Here is a 19,756-nt window from a genome sequence, read left to right as displayed (position 1 = left end):
CATGTCCCCAATCACACCATAGAAAAACAAAAGGTTTATATTTTGCTTCTTCTTCCTCTACATCCCTTTCTATCTGTCTATCTCCTTCCCTCCCTTCCTGCCTCCCTCTGGCATCTAATTATATTTATACTATAGGTATCACTTTATTCATTTATAGCAGTATTAGCATCTAAGTCTCCCTTTTCTATTAAGACAATTGGTCTTCTTTTAACCAGCTGGACAAATATTGTCTACGAAAACCAATATAATAACCTAGGAAACCTTTGTTACAGTTAATAAGAGCAAATGTTAAAGAATAGTCAAGGCATACCTTTAACCCAGCAATACCATTCTCTAAGCATAATTTCCACGCATGTGCACAAGAAGACATACACAGAAATGTTCACTGTAGTAGTGCACATAATAGTAAAAGATAAAAAATAGCCTAAATAAAAAAAAATAGCCTAAACATCCAACAGAAAAAGAAATAATTCATATATATATTTATTGTTGGATTTCAGTTATCCAATGGTATAGGATAAAAGCAGTTAAAATGAATGAACTTGAACTACAGGTATAAATTTGGATACATCTCAAAAACACTGCTGAGTGAAAATGCAAATTGAAGTATATAATATGTAAGGTCTATAAACATGCAAAACAAAATGGTTTAAGAAGTATAAAATTATCTATACAATGGTAACTCAGGATAGAGGTTACCTCCCGGGAAGGAGGGAGGGGAAACAAGAGATGAGGCAAGTATATGCAGGAGGATTTAACTACTTTTGTGAAGGTTTTTTTTTTTTTTTTTTTTTTTTATTATGCAGTCGAGTTTCCCACATTTGGGGAAATCGCAGGGGTCAGCACATCCGGAGTGCAATGGATAAGCCTCGCCCTGGGAAAACCACCTTCGTGATCATGGTATCTCCCCTGCCAGGTAAGTATTATTTATTTTTTTAATAAAGAAGTAATTAGGATAAAATACTGATAATATTAAGCTTGGGTACACTGGTGTTACATTATTTTTTTGTTAAGAAAAAAATAGCGTAAGTGTAACATTTCAGTATACCACAGCTCACTTGAGGTTACATAGCTCCAAATCTGACTCAGATACTACTATTGTTCACTAGATTCCACTTTGTTGTTTAAACTTCAAAGTTGTAGAAGAGTTATAATTTCTTGGACAAGAAATCCAGGATCTTGATTAATTATGCAAAATAATTTAATTTTGTTTCTAAACTGTTGTTGGGTTAACTGCCAGATGTACAGAAATATAACAAATGTTCTTCTTTGTCTAGGTAAGCATTAAAATATTTTTATTTACTCCCTAAAAAACAAACAAAAAAGTATAGTTTAAATATAATTCAATTGCATAGTATATAATATGGCCTGAAACTCTTAAGCAAAGCTCAATTATGTATCTGTACTATAACGGGGGATAATTTACTTGGTTATCTTGGCTTATATTAATTATGGCTTAGTTATTACACATACCATCATTTCCACACTCCCTGCTGCCACAGCATCTTTGGGTTTTGCATCTTTGGTTCCAATGTAGGAGCCGATGGTGTCACATGACCAGGGAGAGTATTGGCTATAATCATTTCCTTTATATTTCCCAGCTACCTTCAATTCTTCATCCAATAACTAAAGAAAGGGGGAAAAAAGAAAAGAATAGGAAATGGGTCTATGAATAACAACACAGAAAAAGCAGGAATTTCTTAGAACATCATGCTGAAACAAGGTAATGGTGGTTATTTGATTTGTCACAACAGATTTTTATAGAATATAAAACATATACAACAAGTGAAGAATGATGTTTAGCCTTTACATTTTGTTAGCAGAAGTCAGAAAGGAAGTATCTCAGTGTCTTTCAAGGAATCAAGCTGGAGTTTTGAGGTTTGATCATTCTCTTCCTCATTAGATCATATCAATATGTAAGCAAATATGTACCAAGCCCTCAAGTTTTGCTAAGCCGCACCCTCAATGTTTCTTTCAATAACACTCCAGGTAAAAAAGAGTATTAAAACTATTTTGAATGTTCTATATAGTTATGTTCTATATGGTAATAACTTTTTTACTGAAATCTCTTTAACAGTAATAATTCATATCTTGAAAAATTTCTTGTCCTGAGGTTGACTCAATGGAGTGAAAAGGATAAGATGCGAAGAAGAAATAAAATGGAGAAACTAAGATGGCGGCATAGGTAAACATGGGGGAAATTGCTGCCTCCCACAACAACTTCAAAAATACAACGAAAAGACAAAACGGACATCATCCAGAACTACAGGAAGGCTGGCTGAGTGGAAATTCTATAACTAGAAGGAAAGAAAAGCACACTGAGAGCCAGAGGAGCTGCGGAAGTAAAGTGCAGAGGTATGGAGGCTCGCGCGCGCGCGGAAAGGGGTTAGCACCTGAGGACGCGGCTGTCTTTTTGAATTGGGAGGGAGTCACAAGCTCCCGACTGCTTTGAACTCCGGTTCCCGGAAGTCTCTGGGGACCCAGGACGCATACAGGGAGAAACTGGACTGTCTGGCAGCGGGCAGAACTCGGAACTCGAGGGCGGCTTTCCCTTAGAGGTGCTTGCAGCAATTATCGGGACACTGAGACGCGGGGCCCCTTAGGGCAGGGCTGAGGATCCGCCATAGCTGCTTGCTCCGCCCTTTGATTCCCTGAGACCCTGCCCCACCCAGGCTGCAGCAGAGGCTTTTGCATATGAATGCCCTGGCCCTTTGCAATCTGAAAATTACCTAACAAACTGCAGCTGGGCCAGACAGACCCAGAACTTCCAAGAGAAGGCCCAAGGTCCCATAGCAGCTTGCATTGCTTCACAGCTGGGCCTCATCAGGGCACCTCCAAACTCCAAAAAAGGAAGGGGAATCTGCAGTTCTCTTTGTAGCTCCTGCTGGGTAACCTCAGGCAGAGGCTAAATCAGCACCTCCTTAGATCCAAGAGCCAGTGTACCCAGTTGTCAGAGGGGGACCATCTGGATTACAACTCCTCAGATCCATAAGGGACACACTCAGGGCACAGACTCAGTGAGCACCAAAGCCCCACTGAAGCAAGTCTTGCCCCAGAAGGGTGTCTTCAGCACAGAAGTTCTCCCACTGCAGACACAGCTGATTCTCACTGCCAATTGGCCTGGAGGTCAATTCCTCCCAGTGATCCTACAACAATCAAGGCATAACTACAACAAGACTGCACTAAGCCCACAAGGGGGTGAACCAAGAGTGTCCACCTCAGGTAACTGAGGAGGCTGAGCCACTGGGCCCTACAGGACACCTAGCACACAAAACCACTCTACCAACACAGGGAAGCATAAAAAATGCGGAGACAAAGAAACAGGTCACAAATGACAGAAATGGAGGAAAGGAAACCACTGGGTATAGAGTTCAAGGCCACGTTTATAAGGTTTTTCAAGAATTTTATGGAAACCGCCGATAAATTTAGTGAGACCCTGGAGGATATGAAAAAAGACCAACTAGAAATTAAGCATACACTGACTGAAATAAAGAATAATATACAGAGATCCAACAGCAGACAAGAGGATCCCAAGAATCAAGTCAAAGATTTGAAATACAAAGAAACAAAAAAGACCCAACCGAAAAAGAAAAAAGAAAAAAGATTCCAAAAATATGAAGATAGTGTAAGGAGCCTCTGGGACAACTTCAAGCGTACCAACATCAGAATTATAGGGGTACCAGAAGAAGAGAGAGGGCAAGATTTTGAAAACCTATTTGAAGAAATAATGACAGAAAACTTCCCCTACCTGGTGAAAGAAATAGACTTACAAGTCCAGGAAGTGCAGAGAACTACAAACAAAAGGAATCCAAAGAGGACCACACCAAGACACATCATAATTAAAATGCCAAGAGCAAAAGACAAAGAGAGAATCTTAAAAGCAGCAAGAGAAAGACAGTCAGTTACCTACAAGGGAGTACCCATACGACTGTCAGCTGATTTCTCAACAGAAACCATGAAGGCCAGAAGAGAGTGGCAAGAAATATTCAAAGTGTTGAATAGCAAGAACCTACGACCAAGAATACTTTATCCAGCAAAGCTATCATTCAGAATAGAAGGTCAGATAAAGAGCTTCACAGATAAGAAAAAGCTAAAGGAGTTCATCACCACCAAACCAGCATTATATGAAATGCTGAAAGGTATTCTTTAAGAAGAAGAAGAAGAAAAAGGAACTCTTACCATTTGCCACAGCATGGATGGAACTGGAGAGCGCATAAATACCACATGATCTCACTCATTTGTGGAATATAATGAACAACATAAACTGATGAACAAGGACTGATCCAGAGACAGAGAGGCATTGATTGGACTGTCGGGCCTTGGAGGGAAGGTAGGGGAGGGTGGGTGTAAGGGGGAAAGATCAACCAAAGGACTTATATGCAAGCATATAGGCCTAACCAATGGTCACGGACAACGGGGGGATGAGAGCATGAGCGGGGGGGGTGGGGGTGGGGTAGGGGGTAACATGGGGATAAGGACACATATGTAATATCTTAATCAATAAAAAACATATTTAAAAAAAAGAAAAGGATAAGATGCATAATTTTGTTTTCTCAAGATGAAATCTGAAATTATATAATGACAGAATAGCTATTCTAGGTCTAATGTATTTTTACTAAATTCACAACATTCGTACCTGTGTAATGTTTTGCAGTATTCCAAGTGCTTTGATGCACACTATCTCTCTCATATGTTCAAGTCCACATGATCTAACCAAGGCTCCATCAGTCTAGGGCAGTGCTAGAACTACAACTTCAATACTGCTTTCACTTCAGATATATATACCGATCCCTAGGGGCCACTGGTACACATAACTGGCTCTATGCCTACCTCCATCTAAAACAATCTTGTTTTCTGAATTATCAGTATTGGTCTTCTGTGTGGCACAGTGTCTGCTGTTTCCAAGTATCACTCAGTTTCAACCACAACTCCTACTTTTATGGTTAACACCTTTTTTGTTTGTCCTACCTCTATTTTTAAAAATATATTTTTATTAATTTCAGAGAGGAAGGGAGAGGGAGATATAGAAACATCAATGAAGAGAGAGAATCATTGATTGGCTGCCTCTTGCATTCCCCACACACTGGCGATCGAGTCTACAACTGGGGGATGTGCCCTGACCGGAAATCGAACCATGATCTCCTGGTTCATAGTCAACGCTCAACCACTGAGCCACTGTCCTACCTCTATTTTTAAAATTCTGTCTCTGTTATCATTTCTCTTCCACTTACAAACTTTATGTAGAACAACTAGCTTTTTAGAGAGATGCCCTACTAACGAGGGCTTTTTCCCCTGACCATAATGTATTATGCATCTGTTAAAAAGAATGAGAAAAGGTTATATACTGACAGAAAGACATGCAGTGTAATTGATTAAATGAAAACAAAAAACAAACAAAAAAATACAAAACACACACAAATCCTTAAGATGTATTACTAAATGATACTTATTAGTTCACCCATAGAAAAGTTGAAATATCTAATAAACTGACGATATAAAAAATGGGAATTTTGGAGAAATTTTTGTTATGTATTTTTACAATGTATAAAGTTAACACAACTCTATGTATGTTATTTATAATCAGAACTGAAATTTAAATACAGTTGACCCATGAACAACACAGTTTTAAACTGCATAGGTTCAGAACCAAGATGGCGGCGTAAAGTATAGACCTGTGCGTGCTGCCTCCCACAACAACATTGAAACTACCAACTATAAGACAAACAGCTATCATTCAGAACCATGGGAAAGCTGGCCCAGTGGAAGTTCTACAACTGGAAGGAAAGAAAGAAGCGCATTGAGACTGAGTAGGATATGCAGAGGTGCCAAGAACAGAGGTATGGAGTTGTGCGCCAGGCGGGCTGCAACTGGACGCGCGGTTTTATTCAATTGGAAGGGGTTACAAACTCTCGAATCCACTGAGCTTGTTTGGGGCGGGATTCTGAGGTCCCAGACCCCTACGGGGAGAGGCGGGACGGCCTTGCAGTAGGTCGGAAAGCGGGGGTGGCTCTCTCGCGGAGCTGCTCACCGGCACTCGGGGACACGAAGTCGCGGAGAGGCGAGGAATTGCGGAGACGCCATTGCTGCTTGCTCCACCCTGGTGATTCCCTGAGACCCCGCCCTACTCAATTTATATCCCCGCCCAAGCTGTGCCAGTGGCACAAAAGGAACCACCTGCGCTTTTGCAGCTTAACCCAACAAACTGCAGATTTCAACTCCTCGCACCCATAAGGGACACACTCAAGAAACAGACTCAGGTTCAGAGGAAGCCGGAGCTGGATCCGGCTGGGCCAGTGACATGGAACCACTGTACCAACAAACGCGCAAGCAGGTCCACCGGATCCAGTCTCACATGGGACACCGGGAGACGGCAGACAAGCAGTCTGTGCACTTAGTAGAAAACGAAACCCAAGCAAGCACACCAGATATTCAGCCAGCTAGAACGCCTGGAGATTTTGTCCAGCAAGGAGCCTCCCAACAAAAGACAGAATGCCAAACTTCGTGTTGACCAGTTAAAGTATGATGTCCAGCACCTGCAGACGGCTCTCAGAAACTTCCAGCAGGAGAGACAGCGAGAGGAGCTTCTGACTCACACCTCCACCACCAACGTGGGATGCGGCGCCCCATGCGAGGCTGCGGCGCCCCATGCGAGGCTGCGGTGCCCCCTGCGAGGCTGTGACGGCCCCTTTGAGGCTGAGACGGCCCCTGGGAAGCCGGTGGAACCGCGCAAGCCGCCCAGACAGCTTCGTCTATGGCCCGCGAACCAGCGCGCAGCCCCAAGCACAACTATCACCCGAAGGGCGAGAGGGGCGAGAGCAGCTGTAGTGTTGCTTTCTCCTCACTTTTGGTAACGAAATCCTCATTTTAAACATAAGAGGACACATTATTTTAAAAAGCCGTTACGTGTCTCCGTACCCTTTCTGAGTAGAGCGTGAACAAGTCGTGAGAGACCTTTCCGAACACAGGGACAAGTCGCAGATGGAAATAGCTATATTTTCCATGTGTATGACCTTTGACCTGGCAACAAAAAGCGTACACCTATGGACGAGGACAGTGGGGGGGAGGGGGGGGTGGTAAGGGCAGAGGGTGGGGTGGAAACTGGGTGGAGGGGAGCTATGGGGGGAAAAAAGGGGAAAAACTGTAATAATCTGAACAATAAAGATTTATTAAAAAAAAAAAAAAAAGAATAAAATAAATAAATAAATAAACTGCATAGGTTCACTATACACCAGCGGTTCTCAACCTGTGGGTCGAGACCCCTTTGGCATTGAACAACCCTTTCACAGGGGTCGCCTAAGACCATCCTGTATATCAGATATTTACATTACGATTCATAACAGTAGCAACATTACAGTTATGAAGTAGCAACGAAAATAATTTTATGGTTGGGTCACAACATGAGTAACTGTATTTAAAGGGCCAGAAGGTTGAGAACCACTGCACACGGTTATTTTTCAATAAACATATGGTTGGCCCTGTATCCTCAGGTTTTGTATCCAAAGATGCAGAGGGTCAAATGTATGCATAGTTCTATGCCAGTTTATACAAGGGCCTTGAGCATCTGTGGCTATTGATATGGGGGCATGTGCTAGAACCAATCCTTCATTGAGGGACAACTACACAGTAGAAAAGTTTTGAGGGAGTCAAAAGTTTTCACTTCACAGGGTTGGCATGTTTTTCAAGGGTCAACTGTATATAGTTTTGCATGTTAGTAACTAGTTATTATTCACTGAATGCCTGCTATGTGCCACATGACTTATGTCTCATTTAATTTTCACCGCATCACTATGAGTAGGCTTCATTATGCTTGATTTACAAATAGAGAAACCTGAGCCTCAGGGTCCAGGGAGGCTAGGGAACTTACAAAAGATCACACTGGGTGACACAGCTAAACCTCAAAGATATTTGATTCCAAAATTAGCTCACTTTTCACAGTGTCATACTGCTTTCCATAATTCTTAAAAAAAAAACACAGTAGGGCATAACAAGGTTCTAGGATGTCTCTAATACACAGTTTTCCATCATGTAATGTTTATACTTTACAAGTAAAATTACATTAATAGACTTTCACAGACCCAAAAGGTTACTGTTTATTTATTACACGTGATCTTATGTACTTCACTTTTCAGTTATTATCCGTCAGATAGCAATGTTGTTTAGAATAATAATTCTACACATAAAGGATGTGAGACATTTTTCTTACATAGCATCAACTGCAACACTGCTGAGAAAATCTGTTTGACATAAAAAAACCCCACCATATATACATACTATAAGCTCAGGCAGTATGTATAATCAACAAACCAGAATACATATCAACAAAGCAAAGGCTGGTTTTTTGAAAAGATGAAACTGATAAGTCCCTAGCATGACTGAAAAAATTATTAAGCGATGTCAGAAGTGGAAAAATGAACACCACTACAGACCCTGTAGACATTAAAAAAATAATATTCATTCAAGGTGACTATTAACAGTGTCCTGTAAAAATACAAAGAAGATAACCCCCCAAAGTATGGCTTACTGCTTTGTAGCACTTTTAATCAGTTTATTCTAGCAACCTTATTTAAGCATTTTTTTTTTCTCTAACATTCATTACTATACTAGCCTGTCTCTCCTATTCTTTGAATCATCTTTAGCATCCTGCTACTTTCCTCATTATTTATTTAATATATTTTTATTGATTTCAGATAGAAGGGAGAGATAGAACATCAATGATGAGAGAGAATCATTGATCAGCTGCCTCCTGTACTGGGGATTGAGACCACAACCAGGCATGTGCCCTTGACCAGAATCGAACCCAGGACCCTTCAGTCCACACGCCGGCACTCTATTCACTGAGCCAAACCAGCTAGGGCAGTTATTTAAATAAATATTTGGCATATCTCATTTATACAAATAGTATAAACTAAGAAGAGGGGAATTTCATTAATTTGGTAATCTACAAAAAAGTAAATATAATAATGAATTATGAAAAGCTCCATTCACTGAACGATTGCAAATAAGTCAAGAATACATGCTATCATTCCTTTTATTCAAAACCATTCTGGAGGACTAGCTATCACAAGGTAAGAAAAAAATGAGACACAAGGATTGAAAAGAAAAATGGTCATTATTCACTGAGGATATGACTGTACAAGAAAACCCACAAAATCCACCAACAAATATGAAAATTAATAAGGAAATTTAGCAAGGCTGCTGAATATGAGGGCCAATACACAAAAATATTTTTTCTCTACATTAATAATAAAGAGAAAATAAAATTTCAACAGGATCCCATTTAAAATAGCTTAAAAATCAATTAGCTAGAAGTTTAATGAAAGATGTGCAAGACTGAAAATTATATTACTGAGAGAAATTAAAGAAGACCCAAGTAAGTGGAGGCAAGACCATGCTCTTGGTGACTCAATAGTGAAAAGATGTCACTTCTCCCCAAATGGATCTAAAGCAATACTGTCTAATGAAAATATGAGACTCACACATGTAATTTAAAAATTTCTAACAGCCACATTAAAAAAATAAAAAATTGTTAAAATTAATTTTAATAATATGTATTTGTAAAACTAATACTAGTATATCCAAAGTATTATCATTTTAACATGTAATTAATAGATATATATTAATGAATATCTTGCTCTTGGGGGTACTAAATCTTCAGATCAGTGTACATTTTATGCTTATAGCACATGTGAATTTGGACTAGCCACATTTTTTGCACTCAGTAGTCACATGTGACTAGTGGTTACATATTGGACAGTGCAGATCCAGAGAGTCAATGTAATCATAATAAAAATCGCAGCAGATATTTTTGTGGACAACAATATGCTGATTCCAAAAGGTGCCTGGCAAGTCCAAGGACCAAGAACAGCAAAGGTAACCTTGAAGAACAAAACTGACAAACAAACATCACCAATTAATAAGACGTATTATAAAACTACACTGAGATAATGTGGTGTTGGTCTAAGTACACAGAAATATATCAATTAAACAGAATATGAGTCCAGAAACATATCTAGTCTCCTGACCATGATAAAGGTGACTACAGGGCCCTGGGAAAAGAATGGTCTTTTTATTAAATGGTGCTGGGTCAATAAGATATCCTCTGGGGGAAAAAATGGATCTTGACTCTTAAAACACTAGGATACAAAAATCAATTCTAGACAGGCTGTAGATCTAAATGGGAAATAAAAAGGTAAATCTTTTAAAAGAAAACATGGGAAAATGTTTTCATAACATTGAGAATAATAAGCAGACTACTTAGGCAGGACATGTCAAACGACTGATAAAGGAAAAATGGATAACCGAGACTAAAAATGATGTGCTTACTTCCTCTTGATGGAAGGTAGGTGGCAATGTTGGTGAAGGTGCAAAAGGAGGTGGAGAGATAACCTTCCTTTCCTCTAGTTGGGCCATTATTTCCTTTCGTCTTCGATGTAGCTCATCTAGACTAGGGTGGGGCTGGGGAGGAGGAGGAAGCCGGCTATAAGGAGGCTCCTGAAAATGCAAAAATTGAAAAGAACTTCAGAACACACTAACTTATTTAGCACATTATTTTAAATAAGCTTATTTAACATTTGGAAATACCAACATCTAAAACAAAGCAAAACAAATCCCCCCCGCCCCCCCCAAATTCTCAGGATTTCCCAAAGAGCTAAATTTAAGTTTCTCTTTTTGGTCAGAGGCCATAATTTCCAAATAGATCTAGAATTGCTAATAAAACCATCTAAAGTTCAGAAACTAAGAAGGGTTATTAGTGAGAGTGGGGTGGGAATTTTTTCCCCTTTAATCGTTTAATTTAAAACAAAAACCTACCCAAATTATGACAAGATGAAAAATAAGGGCATGCTTAATTTTATTTTTTAAAACAGATGTTCCACCAGCGGTTCTCAACCTGTGGGTCGCGAACAATGAAAATACATCCTGCATATTGGATATTTACATTATGATTCATAACAGTAGCAAAATTACAGTTATGAAGTAGCAATGAAAATAATTTTATGGTTGGGGGTCACTACAACATGAGGAACTGTATTAAAGGGTTGCGGCATTAGGAAGGTTGAGAACCACTTTTAAAATAAGTAAATTAAATCTATGTAATAAGAAAAAAACACAGCATACTCTGATGTACGAAGGTCTGATCTGAGTTGGATGAGGAGCCACTGGATAGTAACCCTCCACCTGTTGGTATCTTTCTCTGGATTCTGGTATATAGGATGGTACTGCTGCAGGTGGAATCTCAATGGGTATAGGACTTTCTCGGAAAATCTCCTCTCTTGGATAAGATTGAGCAGGGTATACTCGACGGCCATCATAGTGTGGTGGGTACATAGGTGGGTACTGTTGTGGCTGTGTGCCATATTGAGAGTTTACAACACGATCTTGGAGGTAGGGTGGGTAATGATCCAAGTAGGGAGGACCAGGCTCAGGAGCAGATGGTGGCGGTCGGACAAAGCGGGACACACACGGTGGCGCAGTGTAGTACACACCTGTACATTACAGAAAAGCAACCAGAGCAACAATGAGCTAAACTAACTTTCTATCTAAGTCTTTGTCCATTAAAATATTTCAACACTAAATAATTAACAACTCATTTCTTTAGATATTTTCCCTCTGCTATGTACTCAGATTAACTTTATGAAAAATAACATGTAAAAATTGTCCTTAAAAGTGACAATTAAATTGACCTGAAAAAAACTAATTTAGAATCTACAATAGATTGGCTCTCTTAACTGTTTGACTGTCTTTCAGATGTGCCTTAACACAATGCAAACATTGGAAAGCAAAAGACTACATTTCCCTGAAGCTCAGGTTGCACAAATCACTCATTTGCATGAGTTCTGAATGTGCCACTGTGTTACCTGGAAGGAGATCTGGTGCAAACCTAGCAGCTTCCCAATTTCCAGACTTTTGCCTCAAGTGATGTGATTCTGGAGCTAGCAGTTAAGGATATAAGTTTCCAATTTTCATTGCTTCTTCACTAAAACAGGTTCTTTCAGCAGCTAGTTCTGGGACTTATTCCTGCAGGCCTAGCTTAAACCTGCTTTTCCAGAACTTTCCATTTATTTTATAAACACCTAACTTCATGCACTGAACCTCTTTCTGCTAACTATTGAACCCTAACTGGTACACTGTATTTAAGGTCACTGCAACAAAAGTAGTTGGGTTTTTCCGACAATGGATGGTCAAAAGAAAGATACAAACCAATTTTTATCATATTTTCATATATATTAATAATGCTGTATCAATTTAAAGCTATCCTTTCAAAAGCAGAGAAGTCAATTCTGACTCACAATGGAGACAGCCTTGGGAAAAGGCAATGGAAAACACCTTTAATCTATCCCTGTTTAAAAATAACAGCACTAGCCCTGACTGGTTTGGCTCAGTGGATAGAGCGTTGGCCTGCAGACTGAAGGGTCCCGGGTTTGATTCCGGTCGGGGGCATGTGCCTTGGTTGTGGGCACATCCCCAGTGGGGGGTGGGGGTGGGGGTGGGTGCTGGAGGCAGCTGATTGGTGTTTCTCTCTCATTGATGTTTCTAGCTCTCTGTCCCTCTTCCTTCCTCTCTATAAGGAATCAACAGAATATATATATATATATATATATTTTTTTTTAAATATATTTTATTGATTTTCTACAGAGAGGAAGGGAGAGGGACAGAGAGTCAGAAACATCGATGAGAGAGAAACATCGATCAGCTGCCTCCTGCACACCCCCCTTTGGGGATGTGCCCGCAACCACAGTACATGCCCTTGATGGGACTCAAACCTGGGACCCTTCAGTCCGCAGGCCGACGCTCTATCCACTGAGCCAAACCGGTTAGGGCCAGAATATATTTTTTAAAAAAAGATTTTAAAAAAATAACAGCACTATTAAAAAATTTAAATTAAAAACACACACACACACACACACACAGAATAAGCTGTTAAAAAAATAACAGCACTATACTATTTACAAATAGGAGGTTTATGGCAACCCTGAGAGGAGCAAGTCTATCGGTGCCATTTTTCCAACAGGCCCAGATGACAGGGGCAGCATTTTACCAATAAAGTATTTTTAAATTAAGGTATGCATATTTTTAGACATAATGCTATTGCACACATTAATAGACTATAGTATAGTGTAAACATAACTATTATATTTACTGGGAAACATAAACGTTCGTGGGATCGAGTCTGAGACCTGAAATTGAACCGATGACTTCCTGGTTCATGGGTTGTCACTCAACCACTGGGCTACACCAGCCGGGCACAGTTTTCTATTTTTTAATTTTTTGTATTTTTACTGATTTCAGAAAGGAAGGGAGAGGGAGAGTGAGATAGAAACATCAACGAAGAGAGAGAATCATTGATGGCTGCTTCCTGCACGCCCCCGAGCAGGGACCCAGCCTGCAGCCCAGGCATGTGCCCTTGATGGGAATCGAAACTGGAACCCTTCAGTCCACAGGCCAACGCTCTATCCACTGAGCCAAACCGGCTAGTGCATGTATGCTGCCTTTTTCATATACACTACAGGACCCAGAAAAATAGATAACTGAAAGGAAGAAAAATATACTGTATTTAATTTATACACACTGTAATAATAAATTTTTTCATGTTTGAAGAAAATTTTGGTCAGGATAATATATACTGCCTTAGCAAATTTCCATTGTTTACTTGGGTGACTAGTTATTTCCATAAATATAGGGGTGGGCAAAAGTAGGTATACAGTTGTGAGTATATAAAACACTTTATTCTTATATTATTATTTATTAATCATTGTATTATTTATTTGTATAACAACTGTAAACCTACTTTTTCCAACCCCTGTATATGAACATATTTAACATACAACTGCTTTTAGTAGTTAAGGCAATTTTCTTTTATAGCTTTGTTACTTCACTTAATTTATACTATTTAACTGATAAAATCTGTTTTCCCCAAAGTATTAAGAAATACACTTATCTTAAGGAGGCTACTGCAAATATAATCATTCTTACCTGGAATCGTTCCCACAAATCCTAAGAAAAGTGAGCGCAATAAAGGAAAGATCATTACCCTGCTGATAAGGTGCTGGTTCAAATGGTGGCGCGGCTCCTCGAGGATCCTGATAATACACGTCTGCCTGCTGGGCGGGATATAACTGCGAACCCCGCGGTACCATCTGCATTGGTTTAGTGACAGGCATGGGAGGCAGGTCTGATGGCCCCCTTGGAGGTACAGGATGTGGAATACTCTTGGGGACAGATTCTAGCCTATGGGAATAAAATTCTGCAAGTCAAGTTTAAGGTCTCGAAATGTACATAAATTATTAAATATAAAAAAAACTGCCACAATTTGGGAAACTATTTTCTTCTGATAGTTATACTTTCTATAAAATGTATAAAATGTGATCTTATTTCACTTATGCTTTCTTAAAAATCAAGTAACAGAAGAAATAGAAATAAAAAAACAACAACAAAATGGCCAAAAATTTAGTCTAAAAAACTGATTATTCTTCCTTTCCTCTACTTTGTATTTATAAAGAAGAAATTTTAAAATAAAAGTTAGGAAAATGACGTACAGGTCAGGAGGGGATCCAGGGGCACTGTTGCTCAGATGATCCATCTTTCCTGGTTTCAGAGTAGAATCGTAGTTGGGGTCTGTTCCTCGTGGAATCAGCTGAGTTACTGTGTTCCCTGCTGACACAATCCCATTGGGCAGAGAAGGGGGTTTTCTGCTCGGCAGATCGACCGCACCTTCGTCAGGAAGGATAGCTGCTGAAGGCAGGCCCACCTCATTAAGCTGACCCATAGAGGCACTCAAGGGTCTTCTGGGACCCAGGCGTTTGTTCATTTTACGAAATCTATGTAAAGAGCAAAGGCACACACCAAATTCAAAATTACAAAAGCAAAACCAAGAACACAAATTCATTTAAGAAACAGATACAAAAGTTAAAAGATTCCAAACACACTGTTTTCTAGAAATTCTCTTCAAACATTGGCTTTAGCTATAAATTTGAGAATGTGCTTGTGTGGCTATATCCAAGCTCATTTTATGAGGCCAATATTATCCTAATTCCAAAACCAGATAAAGACAATACAAAGAAATAAAATTATAGGCCTATATAAAATCTCAAGCAAGACATACTGATTAAATATAAAATTCCTCATAATATTTGTAACATTACAAATCATGCTAATTAAGCCCAGCTAGTGTGAGTCAGTGGTTGAGTGTCAACCTATGAACTAGGAGTTCATGGCTTGATTCACAGTCAGGGCACATGCCCGGGTTTCGGGCTTGATCCCCAGTAGGGGGGTGTGGAGGAGGCAGTCAATCAATGATTATCTCTCATCATTGATGTTTCTATCTTTCTCTCCCTCTCCCTTCCTCTCTGAAATCAATAAAAATAATTTTAAGAAAATTATGCTAATTAATATTTGTATTAATATAACTATGTTATTTTCATTGAAATTTCTACTTCTAAAATTTTTGAAGGAGAGGGTAGAAAAAGCCTTAAAGGATAGTGTTCTGAATAATTTTATCTTAGGTGCTCCTCAAATGCCTTGGGATACAGTGAACCTATATTATAAATGAAGAATAAAACAAAAGGCCAGTGTGCACTGAGAAAAATTTACTATTTATTTCATTAAAATATTTAAATAATCAAGAATTGTAATTTGTATCAGATCTGATGCTGATTATAAGTGTGCCTATGTAAAACTGAAATTATTTCAAAATGGGGTTAATGGAAATCATGTAGAATAATGCCTAAATTTAAAACAGACACTGTAGTATAAAAGGCTTGTAGATTCTAAATCTAACCACAGGATAAAAATTAAGTCATCAAACTCCAGTATCCTTGTTCATCAACAATGAAAGCAAATCTATTCACAACTATCTAGTGCATTTAAAAAAAGTGCAAACACAAGCCCCCAACACAGTAATGCTATTTTTTCAAATGTTTCCCATATCTGACAAATTTCTAGGGGGAAAAAAATCTACCCATCAGGGGTAACCACTGATAACAGTTTGGTATATAATCATACAGATTTTTCCTCCATATCCTGTCTTAATATTCGTATGTTCATAAGATTACTGTTTACAGAAATAGGGTCATATATGACTGCTTAGTAATTTTTTTCTCTACTTCACAATCCTGGCTATTCCTTTAAGTCAGTACATTTTAAGTTATTCCTAACTTATTTTTGCTGTTAAAACAATGTAGTAATGAATAATTATATACATGTATTTGCACCCTTGTGTGAGTAACTGGAAGCAGACTTGCTAAGTCTCGTGTATGCACATTAGAAACTGTTTTAATGCTCCAAAACTATTATCACGCCTACTGATAATGTCTTTTTTCAGTCATCAAACACTGGGTAGTATCAGTCTTTGTTAACTGATAGTTCAAAAATTCCAAGTTTTGTTTATATTTGCATTCTTTAGCAATTAGTGAAGTTGAACAGAGTTTTACAAGTTTATTGGCAATGAGTATTCTTCCACTTTGCTCATTTATCTTCATATTCCATCTTTCCACTGGTTCTTCATTCTTACACATTTATAGGAGCTCATTCTAGATTAGGGATTATCAGCCCTTGTATATCATTTCCCCACTAATCTTTTTTCTTTCAATTGTGGTGTTTAGGACATATCTTAGTTTTTAATTTTTATATAATCAAATTTATAAATCTTCTTTATGGGTGCTGGGTTGTCATGTTTCAAAAATCCTTTCCTACTATAAAATTATGTAACAACAACAAAAATCTCTAAATACTCTATGGTTTCCTTCTTAAATATTTAAATCTCGGATACATTTATAATTCATTTTGGTATAAAGATAAGAACCAGCTGCAACTATTTTTCCAAAAGGATAGTAGTTATTTCATCATCTTTTTTATTACTGACATAAAATGCCTCCTTTGGCACGTATGCCCATGTATCTGGAACTCCTTCTAGATTTTATATTATAGTTCATTGATCTATCTATTTCTATGCTTACACCATAGCATTTATATTCATTTTAGCTCATAATACTGGCGAATAGTTACTAGTTTAGTTCCTTTTTTCAGAATTTTCATGGCTATTTGCATATTACTGTTTAAAATACAATTACTGTTTAAAATACAACAAAACCTTTATAATGCCCAGTCTTACCTAAAAATATAGTATTCTTCATTTATCATTTCTTCCTTTATGTTCCTAGCTAGTCTACTAATTCAATTAATATAGATACTGAATATTTCTTATTACTTTATTACTTGGTATTTGTCTTTTTGTTGTTGTTAATGCAAAAGGAATCATTAATTTCACTTTACTGATTTATATGACAGCAAGTCATTTAAAAATTTTTCTGATTTGCCACCTCACTAAACTCATTTCTTTAGCTTCCAGTAGTTTTCTTGAATTGCTCCATGTAATCATTTTAGGCCTGTTTTACTCCTACATACATTTGTTACTACTTCCAGGACATTAAATAAAAGTTTTGCTAGTAGAAAATTTTGCTTTACTCTTAATTTAAATGAGACTGCATCTAATTAGTTATAATTAATTATACTAATTAAGTATGATACTATCATGCTGGCTTTTATATATGTTATTATTGTATTGATAAGGAATTTTGATCTATTATGGACACTGGGTTTTATTCAAATGCCTTTTGGAATCTTTGGATATGACCACAAGGTATTTCTTTTCTAACCTTAGTAACTAATATTGTGCTACCTTTGTCGTTAGCCATGGCATCTATTTTAATGCATTATTGAATTCTAATTTTAGTATTTGAAATTTAAGAAATATTAATATACAAGATAAATTTGTAGTTTAATTGTGCTGTGTTTATCAAAGTTAGTATTACTGGTTTTATAAAAAAGATTAAAAGGTTTTTCTTTCTATTATGTGCTGGAAAATTTAATATCATTGGAATTATTTGGTCCTTGAAATTTAAATTAAACCTGTGATATTGAACCTGGAAATAAAATAACTCCTTTAATAGAACAAAGGGCCAATTTTTCCATTGGTAATGCACTATTCAATTAGTTAAAGTCAGTTAAAACTGATGAAAATTCTTAGAACTTTCATTTTTTTTGATAGTTACAATGACTCACTTCTAGGTTTGGCTAACCATAAAATAGTTTCCTATTTTTAGGCACAATATAATGAAAGCTGAAAAAACTGATTCATTTTCTTTTTTAAAATTCTGCATTACTTTCTAAACATTTCCTGTTCATTAAAGAGAATGCACCTACTCTCCTTGTATTTCTCAATGGCAGAAAGTTATTCTACTTAATAATTCAACCTTATCTACTAGAAAGCTGAGTTTAATGCCTTTCTCACTTACTTTTCCAGTTCCTCCTGGGAGTGTGCAAATGTACAGCTGGCCCCACGAGGGCATCCTCCTCTCTGCTTCATATCTCGACACATGTATGTTTTATATTTGCTATGCTGTGGAGGCTAAGACCAAAATTGAAACATTAGACATTAGAAACAAATGGAAAATTTTCACTGCCATTTTAGGATCTTGGTAATCTAGATAAACAATTCAGATTGATGCACACACTTAGCTAGACTACCGAGAGCAAAAGTGCTGGGAAGTCATCCTGTCTGAAGTCTCAGCGTCCCCCCCAAAATAAATTAATTAAAAAGAATGCATCCAAATTTTCTGATATGTTCTCAAACATGCACCATCTCATAAATTCTTGATTAAGCCTCAAGGGGGCTCTATGATCTTCTTTCTAGGTTTTGTAATAAAAGACATAAACCATTGGAGTTTAGGACTTTCAAATGTTTAAACTGTGTTCTAATATTTCTTTTGAACAATGTGTAGGATAGTATACTTAAAATTATGTTTATTTATAACATAACACAAAATTTACAATAGGCCCTATAACTGAAAAATATTCTGTAACCTATTCTTTTTTTTTTTTTTTTTAAATATATTTTATTGATTTTCTACAGAGAGGAAGGGAGAGGGATAGAGAGTTAGAAACATCGATGAGAGAGAAACATCGACCAGCCGCCTCCTGCACACCCCCCACTGGGGATGTGCCCACAACCGAGGTACATGCCCTTGACCGGAACCGAACCTGGGACCCTTGAGTCCGCAGGCCGACGCTCTATCCACTGAGCCAAACCGGTTTGGCCTGTAACCTATTCTTAACATATAGACTATTCAGTGATGGCGAACCTTTAGAGCTCGGCGTGTCAGCATTTTGAAAAACCCTAACTTAACTCTGGTGCCGTGTCACATATAGAAATTTTTTGATATTTGCAACCATAGTAAAACAAAGATTTATATTTTTGATATTTATTTTATATATTTAAATGCCATTTAACAAAGAAAAATCAACCAAAAAAGTGAGTTTGTGTGTCACCTCTGACATGCGTGTCATAGGTTCGCCATCACTGGATTATATCAAAGACTTTACATAGCTCCAAAGGTACAAAGGAAACATTATTTACAACTCAGTGATAAGGCAGGACAACGAATTTGGGAGTTAATATCAAACACATTACTAAGTGAAATGATATTTAATGTATTTTATCACCTACTGGCAGAATTTCAAGGTTATTCTTACTATTTTTGTGACATTCTTCATGTCTAATGGAATAGGGAGTTAAAATAGGTTTTAATTTCTTTTATTTCTGAATCAAAACAATGTTCTGATCTGTTCTTAAATTGATTAGGATAAATATATCCATATTATTCTACTTGGGACAGTTTTAATATTTCTTATCTCCCAAAGACAATAAGAATAGTAAATCATTATTGTTAATATTTACCTGAGCCAGATGAATTAAAAACAA

The 19,756-nt window shown here is 37.6% G+C and overlaps 1 protein-coding gene and 1 pseudogene across 8 annotated transcripts in view; both read right to left on the bottom strand.

The window, feature by feature from the left end:
• RC3H1 (ring finger and CCCH-type domains 1) overlaps nt 1-19,756 on the bottom strand; it is a 66,496-nt gene that overhangs the window by 15,688 nt on the left and 31,052 nt on the right. For all 8 annotated transcript variants that reach the window (XR_004973384.1, XM_036344369.1, XM_036344372.1 and 5 more), the window contains 6 exons: nt 18,291-18,403; nt 14,535-14,816; nt 14,030-14,226; nt 11,116-11,483; nt 10,324-10,491; nt 1,474-1,626 (listed from right to left, as the gene is read on the bottom strand). Coding sequence is in view for 7 of the 8 variants with exons in the window: in XM_036344369.1 (XP_036200262.1) it covers nt 1,474-1,626; nt 10,324-10,491; nt 11,116-11,483; nt 14,030-14,226; nt 14,535-14,816; nt 18,291-18,403 (1,281 nt within the window). In the remaining variant the exon portion in view is untranslated. The remainder of the gene's footprint in view (nt 1-1,473; nt 1,627-10,323; nt 10,492-11,115; nt 11,484-14,029; nt 14,227-14,534; nt 14,817-18,290; nt 18,404-19,756) is intronic.
• On the bottom strand, nt 796-924 carry LOC118673862 (annotated as a pseudogene).

Source organism: Myotis myotis, unplaced genomic scaffold (genome assembly GCF_014108235.1).
Source record: "Myotis myotis isolate mMyoMyo1 unplaced genomic scaffold, mMyoMyo1.p scaffold_m19_p_18, whole genome shotgun sequence".
NCBI lineage: Eukaryota > Metazoa > Chordata > Mammalia > Chiroptera > Vespertilionidae > Myotis > Myotis myotis.
The sequence above is the reverse complement of the archived record's forward strand: the minus strand, read 5'-3'. Positions and strand labels throughout refer to the sequence as shown.